This window comes from Lactuca saligna, chromosome 8 (genome assembly GCF_052625555.1).
Source record: "Lactuca saligna cultivar CGN05327 chromosome 8, ASM5262555v1, whole genome shotgun sequence".
NCBI lineage: Eukaryota > Viridiplantae > Streptophyta > Magnoliopsida > Asterales > Asteraceae > Lactuca > Lactuca saligna.
The window spans coordinates 10,134,124-10,143,537 of NC_136424.1; the positions used below are offsets into that span (position 1 = coordinate 10,134,124).

Genomic DNA, 9,414 nt, shown 5'->3' on the forward strand with positions numbered 1-9,414 from the left:
TCCTAGGCTTACCCTAGGGAAAATCCCTGGCCCTACCCAAACCGGTCCTCAGCTGCTGAAGGCCTCCTTGTAATGCCAATTAGCCATCACCTGAATACCATCACATGTGATGAGGCTCAGATAATCCTTCGAGTAACATACTCGTCCTTACAACAGTTAGACTAAGACAAGAGTTGCGCAATAGGACCAAATCCAACACTCTGAGATTATTCAACCCTGACCACATGTGATGTGACGTATTCACCTAATGGCTAACTCCCATCACTCAGAGTCCCACAAAGCACAAATCAATCAGCATTCAGATGTAGGTAAACTACTCAAGCAAGTCTGTTCTCATAGAGAGATACTCTACTAGTATACAATGCTAAGCTCAAACTATCAGGCATAACCTAAACAGGCTATCATATTGTTGTCTACTCAACACTAGCATGCAATTCACATAAGCTGAAGCACACAAATCAGGCACATAAGGCATCACTCCTAGATCCTTAGTCCTATTCTAGCATGTTGTTCTACTGGAACTGATAAACATAACATAAACTTGTATGGGTACTTTGGGGAATACTTACTTGAGCTCGGCCGGTCGCGCACATCACATACTTTGTTCTTTCTTAAAACTCTTTACTTAATTTTTCAGAAAACTTTTTCTTTTTCGAAATCCTTTAATCCTTCGGTTTGAGTCCAGACACTCCCAAAGGTGTGTCCGAATCCCTCAAACCAGGGCTATGATACCAACTTGTAACGACCCAATTTTTCAAGTCCAAAAATTTCATTTTCAATTAAACACTTTGTAAAACATTTGTAAATAAACAACATTCGACCATAACATTTCTTAAAACATATTTCATGTCTGCAAACCCAAAACATAAGTCATAATAATTTCAGAGTACAAATCCCAGAATATCTCGTGATGCAGAATACGGGAGTGTGTGTATAATGTGCAGCTGCCACGCCAGCTCCTTCCCCTTCGATGAGGAGGTACTATCCTTTCGGGAGCTTCAATATTCCTATGAGGACTACTATCCTTTCGAGATGTACCAAGACTTTATGGAAAGGTACCATCAGAGTGCTTGACAGGAAAGATATGAAATCATTGCCTCCATGATAACAGCTAAAATGAAGGATGGAGAGTCCATCACAGCCCACTTGCAAAAGATGCAAAGGTTTGTGGACCGCTTGCTAAAGTTGAATGTCAAATTTTGATAAAGAGTTGGTCATTGACATTATTCTACACTCTTTGCCTCCTACTTATGATCAGTTCAGAATGACATATCATATAAACAAGGAGGAGGTCACTCTAAGCAAGCTTCAATGCCTACTGAAAATTACCAAAAGTAGTTTGAAAGGCAAGGTTGTTGTTCCTACTCCTACTACTGCTGCCCTAGTCCTGGCAATTAGACTTGGGAATGGGAAGAAGAGGAAGGCTCATTCTAAGAGCCACAAGGGAAAGTCCCATGATGGATCCTCTTCTAGCGGTTCTGCTACCACCTCTTCTAATCCGAAAGAAGCAGAGTGCTTTTGTTGTCATGATAAATGGCACTGGAAAAGAAGCTGCCCCAAATACTTGCAGGGCATCAAGGATGGGAAGATACAACCCACCTTCACATGTATTTATACTATTCTATCTAATAATTCATCAGATGCTAGTTCTTGGGTCCTTGATACAGGATGTGGTTTTCACATTTGTTCTGATTTGCAGGGTCTAAGAAGAAGTCCAGATGTGGAGCACGGGAAATGAACCTAATCATGGGGAATAGGAAAGTGTCACATGTCACGAAGATTGGAGTTTATTCTTTATTGCTTAATAAAGGATTAGAGTTAGATTTGAATAATTGTTGCTACTCGTCAGATATGGGGAGAAATATTATTTCCTATCATGGTTTGTATAAACAAGATTTTAGATTTCCATTCAATAATGAAATTGGTTCTATAAATGCTTTTTATAATGATAAATTTTATTTTGAAGCATTGCCTTGCAATGGTATATATGAAATTGAGATGGTTGTAGACAACTTAGGAAATAATGTATTGCATATTAATGCGTCCAATGCTTTAGACAATGCATGCTTGTGGCATTGCCGTCTTGGACATATCAACAAGAAGCGCATAGCCCAAATCCAAAAGGATGGAGTGTTGGAGTCATTTGACTTAAAGTCGGATGACACTTGCGAATCTTGTTTACTTGGAAAGATGACCAAGTCACCTTTCACTGGTACTTGTGAAAGAGGTGAAGGTTTATTGGATCTCATACACACCGATGTGTGTGGACCCTTTATATCCGTCACAAGGGATGCTAACCGCTTCTATGTAACTTTTACTGATGATTATAGTAGATATGGGTATATCTACTTAATCAAGCATAAGTCAGAAACTTTTGAAAAGTTCAAAGAGTTTAAACAAGAAGTGGAGAATCAGCTGGGCAGGAAGATAAAGATGATCTGATTTGATCGAGGTGGAGAGTATCTTATTATCGAGTTCCATGACTATCTTAAGGAATGTGGAATTATTTCACAATTGACGTCACCTAGGACACCGCAACTTAATGGTGTGGCTGAGAGACGCAATCGAACCTTGTTGGACATGGTTCGTTCCATGATGAGTCAAGCTTCGTTACCTATCTCATTCTGGGGGTATGCCTTAGAGACTGCCTCCCATATCCTTAATCTAGTCCTAACCAAAAAGGTTAACAAAACACATCACGAGATGTGGACATGGAAGGTTGCCTCGTTAGCACATATCAAGATTTGGGGTTGCGAGGCTTTCGAAAGACGAGAGACTCACAACAAGCTCGAACCTTGCAGTGAGCGTTGTATTTTCATCGGCTATCCACAAAATTTCTTTGAATCTCTCTTCTATAGACCGAGTGATAATGTTGTCTTCGTTGCGAGGAGAGGGGTTTTCTGCAAAAGAGAACTCATATGCCAAGAGGACAGTTAGAGGCAAATCGACCTTGGGCACTACACTTGTCGCTCTGGGGAGTGGCCAGTACTATTTTGGCTTATTTTAGACTGGTGTGTTTTCCTAAATTGGACCTTGACGCTAGAGCGTCGGGGTCTAAGTGCGAGGATGCGATGGTGAGGTCCCGGGCCTAATCACTTACGTTGGGTAGCAATTGTTAGCTAGGTCATTCTTTAGATAATTGTTCTATTATCTTTGGTGTATTCCTAGGGGGTACGTTAATAATAGTTATTTTGTAATGTAGTATTGTATGTTTTATTAAAATATGTTATCTTACCATGTTATATAAAATAATGCATGTAGTCACTATGTCATGTAGTATTGTAAATATGTTATCGTGTTTGTAAGATATATTTCAATTATAAGCTTTTATAAAAATATGTTACCGTGTTTCAAATCTTTTGTATATATTTAATTTTTTATATGAATTGGATAAATAAATATTAAACTTTATTTTTATGATTAAATAATACAAAATGATATTATAAATATTAAATAATACATTTAAATTATAATTAATAAATAAAAATAAACTAGAAATATATAAATAAAAAAATTGAACCTAAAACCTCTTAGTTAGTTGTTAAATTAGAAAACTCTATGTTAACCAAGTGGATTAGCCCTAACTTATAGAGTGCATACTATTCATATATTAAAAAATGAAAGTAAAAATAGGATAAGATTGAAAAAGAAGGGGAAAAAAATTAAATTTGAAAGTAAGTTGAAGATCTCTCTCTTTCTGCTCGCTCCTGTCAACGAATGAATTTACTACTTGTGTCACTGACATTCCATTAGCCCTAAGCCTCTATATATTGTTTTCTCAAGATTTACAAACTTAGGTTGGGATTGGGTTTGGATTTACACCCCAAAAATGAACCGATAGAAACCGAAAGTCGATAGACCGAACATATCGGTTTCTGTTGTGGGTTCGGTTTGTATTATTTAAAAACCAAGGATATTGGGTAGGGTTCGGTTTTGGGTCGACACCGATCTATGCTCACCATTAGATTATTTGCTTAGGAGATGTTGGATTATCATTGTTTTCAAAAACAATCCAAGTTGTTATCTTCAAATAAAGTCATTGTTACACCTATTGTATTTATAATCAACATGAGAGACATACAATAGGACAATACATCCAATAGGCAAAGAGAAATTAAGGTCAAACAAAAACTCATTAAAAGATAAAACCATCTCATAAGCTTAAAGCTCAATCCCATCAGGTATCAATACAATGGAGCCGGTAGTCTTTCGGGTTTCAAGGTCAGAATGTGCTTGACCCGCCTGAGAAAGTGGATACTTATGGTTGACCCGAACCCGTAAAACCCCATTTGCAATATTACCAAACACCTCACCAGCAGCTTCAAGTAACTCGTCTCTTTTAGATGTGTATTGCATCAAAGAAGGCCTTGTCAAGAACAATGACTTCACAGCAAGTGCAGATAAAGGTACAGGATCCGGTGCACCAGATGATTGCCCAAAACACACCAAGTGTCCACGTATCTTTAAGCACTCTAATGATCCCTAATTAAAAAAATAAAAAAATAAAATCAATTTTAGGGTCTCATAACAGAATGAAAATGATGAAGAAAGGAAGAACAGGTACCTGAAAGGTGTCTTTTCCGACTGAATCATACACCACTTCAACCCCTTCACCTGATGTGATCTCAGCCACACGTTCAACAAAAGATTCTTGTTTGCTGACAATCACATGGTGGCATCCATCTTCTTTAGCTTGTGCAGCTTTCTCTGAGGTTGAAACCGTTCCAATTACAGTAGCTCCAAGTGCATTTGCCCATTGACATAATAAGGATCCGACTCCACCGGCGGCTGCATGAACAAGAACCGTATGTCCACTTTCCACCTTGAAGCAACGGCGGAGGAGGAATTGAGCGGTCATTCCTTTTAGCATGACGGAAGCTGCTACAACGGGGTCAACGGAAGAAGGGACGGGTACAACTTTTTCTGCAGGGAGTATCTGTTCTTCAGCGTATGCTCCCATGGGGAAACCGGCGTAGGCGACAATATCTCCGACTTGCCGGCCGGTTAGTCCTGGACCTACAGCTGTTACAACTCCGACAGCCTCCATACCTGGTGTGAATGGTATTGAAGCTGCCTTGTAGACACCTTGACGGAAATAAACGTCAATAAAGTTTACTCCGATGGCTTTGTTTCTCACTCGAATTTCTCCGTCTTTTGGTTCTCCGATTTCAACGTCCTCCAATTTCATGACCTGTAAGGATTTTGATTTATTTGTAATCACAAAGCTTTCATTTTCTGATGAATATAATCATTTAATTGGATCGGAAATCACATTCATCATTAGGGCAAACACTTAGATCAACAATCACGGATAAAACAATTTACAACCTAGAATGTTACAGATGTTATTGATCACCGAAACTTCAATCATGCACTTAACTTTCAACAATAACTTGTTTATGATTCACAAAGGAACGGAATTAAGAAAGTGAAGGTGAGTTAGAAGGAGGAATACCTCAGGACCACCAAGTTCATGAACCCTTATAGCTTTAACCATGGCGGATGACAATGATGATGTAGAAATCGCCCTAATTGTTGCAAAATTGGATCTGATGGATTTGGGTGTGTTGAAATTGAGCTGATGTCGTTGAAGAAGATGAATCGAGTGTCGATTAGTGAGAAAAGAGTTTAGTAGCAAGTGGGGTTGGAGCCGCCTTGATTGAATACGAACAATTCCCATTTTGCTACGAATCGTGCCCTTTTTACTGTTTAAAAATTTAAAGTTGATCCTGGAGACTTACAATTTAGACCCCATAATATATTGAGAGTTTAATTCACATACATTATTATATGTTTTTTTAACCAGGGAATAATTTAATTACGACTGGGGAATTAAGTTTGATGGTTAATTGACAAAATTAATGCAAAAACGAAAAAGTTTTGTTGAACATTTAGCTTTCGGGTTAAATAAAGGGATAATGACTTGAAAAGGTAAACAAATTTCGATTTTGTTCACATTTAGTCACTAAACTTTTTTTCGTTATTGTCATTGAATTATTGAAACTGTTCACATTTTACCCTTATAAGGGTAAAATGTGAACAGTTTCAATAGTTTAGTTGCAAATAGATAACGAAAAAAAGTTTAGTGACTAAATGTGAACAAAATCGAAAGTTCGTTTCCCTCTAAAAAGTTCAATGGTCAAATGTAAACAAACTTCCTATTGTATTATGTTTTAACAATTATTTATTTTTGTTTAATTGTAGCAACATTTATTGATGAAAAAATCTATGAAGTAAAAAAACAAAATGTAACATTCGGATTTCCAGGTATCATAATTTAAGTATTTTTCTTTTGAGTTAAAAAGAGAGACTCGACGAGTTGACGCCTCAATTCGTCGAGTAAGGTCGCGACTGATGACTCGGATTAATGAATGGACTCGACGAGTCGGTGAGGCGACTCGACGAGTCCGCACTGTTGGCAGAAACCCTAAATCTTTGGGCCCGAGCCATATTTAAAGGCACTTATGGCCTTCAATTGCGACTACCTTTCCCATAAGTGAGAACCCTAGCTAGCTTGAGTGTGTAGAGTGAGAGGAAGAGCTATCTTGAGCTTTTTGGTGTGATTTTGCAAGAAAGGAGAAGAGTTCCAGCAAGAGGGACCAAGGAAGGCAATGTGGCGATGTAGTCATCTACTAGAGTATAGATGGCGACCACGGACTATTTTAGACAACGCTGTGGAAACACCAGCAAACCCATAACCTGTAGGTGATGAATTACGAGTTCAGGCGATGTTGTAACTACGTATTCATGCGATGATACTCTAACCCCTTACTATGAATTACGAGTTCATACGATGTTGTAACTACTTATTCATGGGATGTCACAAATTTCGCATGCCAAACCAATGGTCATAATTCACATCAGTGAGAATGGTTCATTTTTTTGTAAAACCAAAATCAAATGGGAAATTTTGATTTTTTATTTTGGAAAATGTCAAACCTTGGTTTTTTATTTCGGTTTCGGTTTTTTTTTTTTTAAATATATTTTCAGGGTTTTTTTTTTTTTTTTCATAGATTTTTTTATCAACAAATGTTGCTATAATTTAACAAAAATCAATAATTTGCTAAAACATAATACAAGGGTAAGTTTGTTCACATTTAGTCATTGAACTTTTTAGAGGAAAACAAACTTTCGATTTTGTTCACATTTAGTCACTAAACTTTTTTTCGTTATCTTTTTTGTCATTGAACTATTGAAACTGTTCACATTTTACCCTTAGTCGGTCATAAGGGTAAAATGTGAACAGTTTTAATAGTTCAATGACAAATAGATAACGAAAAAAAAATTAGTGATTAAATGTGAAAAAAGTCGAAAGTTCGTTACACTTTCAAGTCATTATCCCTTAAATAAAAAGTTCTAAATTGATAAGCTAATTCTATTAGTATTTGACATTTTTTACGGGGCAAACTCAGCCCTCATAAAAATTTCCATAGAAAATTCTCCACATGTGGTACCATAAAAAGTAGTTTAAGCGAATCGAACTTTCAACCTCGCGTTCACATGAATATAAAATTCGGTACATTAACCCAGCTAGGCTGGACATATACTTAAATACAATTTAAAATAAATAAATTATATCTGTATTTTTGGTAATTATTTTATACAATTAAATATAAATATGTTTTAACAATTATGAAGTTTTTATTTAAAACAAAAATATATCTTATACGATTAAATATAAATATTGTTTAACATTTACGACGTATTTATTTGAAATAACCATATAAATGGATTTTATAATTTAGTAATCTTCATCTAACAAATAAATAAAGATTTAGATTTATTATATGAACTTATAAACCAAAATTAATATTATATAATGATATTGTTTGTCTTAGAACCACGAAACAGTTGTAATATGCTAAAAGATGTTTGGTTTAGGTCTTACAAGATTGAAAAGTTTTATTTATTTTATTTGTAAAAAAAAAAAAAAAAAAAAAAAAAAAATCATTATTACTAATATGCATAAAAAAATTACCGATTGAAAATTTTAACCGGTTTATTTGGCGAAGGCCAAGGAAACCTTAACTGCTTCGGCCTCAAGTTTGTGTATGTTCGAGTTTATATACGTGTAATATACTTAACAATGTTTGGAATGTTATGGGTTAAATTAACTTGGGTTCAAATTCTTGCATCATCTTTCTTATTTTGTTAAAACTAACTTTGAAATTTAAAAAAATTGCTAGCTAGTTAATTAATAAAAAATTTCGAAAAATTATGTCAAGCGTAAGGGCCTTTTTTTTGTTTCTCACCATGACCCTAATGTTGGACCGATTACAATATATAGAAAAGATAATGTATTTAAATGCTACCAATGGTAATAAAAAGAATCCAAATAATAAAATTTGAAGATGAAAAGAAAAATGACAAGAAAACAAGTTGCTTTGTCATCACCTATTTTACGTATAATGCAAAATTTGTTCTATTTTGAAAATGTTTGATGTTTCCATCACCAAAGAAGGATGGTCGTATGGGGTGAGATAGGGAGGCACTGCGTTGGTAGGGGAGATCGGAGATCGTTGCTATTAGAATATGTTGTTTTATTAGTACGGAAAGAGTCTCGAATGTATCATATTTGATTTTACAAATTAATTTAAATTCATAATTAAGTTTTGAATTTGTGCAGAATGGCATGAGATTTTATATGAATTTATGTATAATAAATTTACTTAGAATTTGGTGCAAAAGAAAGCAATATGATATTTGGATGGCTTATTTTCACATTTTTATGATAAATACCTTTTATGTTACATTTTCAATAGTTGTGGACTTGGTTTGGAATGATCGCTGGATAGTCTTAAATGGCTAATCACAAAATACCAGAAATGGGGAGAGTATGAGATTCTTTAAAGGACGGATCATAAAATTACTATAAATAGGGAAGCCATACATGGCTGTGACCGAACTTTTATACATTTATTTATCTTTGATCTTTGATTTTATATTATAATAAAGGTACTAAAAATCGTGTAAGATAGATATTTGTGGAATATCAACATCTTGCCAAAAAAAATCTGACAAACAACATTTTGCAAAACATTTTTCTTAGATGCTTTTAATGTTTCCATGCTTTTTTTTTTTTTTTTTTTTGGAAAGGGATCTTCCCTAATGAGGGTTTTCGGGCCAGCTTTCGCACACCGACTAATCCCCCGCTGCAAACATAAAGCTTTGCTTCATGCCCTGGAGTCACTGCATGCGAACCTCCATGGCCACAAGGGCTGAGTGGTGCCAGGATTTGAACATGGGTCAATAGGTTATCCACCATATCTTCCACATGCCTTACCAAGTCACCACAATAGGTTTCCATGCTTTTTCCTCACAAAATTAACGAATTTTGATTTTTAGACAAAATAAGGTTTTGAAATATCTTTGACTGCAAAATTAGAATTTGGTTATATGATAGAGAAATTAAAT

General features: G+C 35.4%; 1 protein-coding gene across 1 annotated transcript; it reads right to left on the reverse strand.

Moving 5' to 3' along the window:
• Positions 1–4,031: 4,031 nt before the first annotated feature.
• On the reverse strand, positions 4,032–5,698 carry LOC145011996 (uncharacterized). Its single transcript, XM_078970758.1, has 3 exons — positions 5,456–5,698; positions 4,565–5,191; positions 4,032–4,482 (listed from the first exon to the last, which is right to left on the reverse strand). The coding sequence occupies exons 1-3, from the start codon at positions 5,678–5,680 to the stop codon at positions 4,162–4,164; spliced, it is 1,173 nt and encodes a 390-aa protein (XP_078826884.1). The 5' UTR covers positions 5,681–5,698; the 3' UTR covers positions 4,032–4,161.
• Between the last annotated feature and the right edge of the window lie 3,716 nt (positions 5,699–9,414).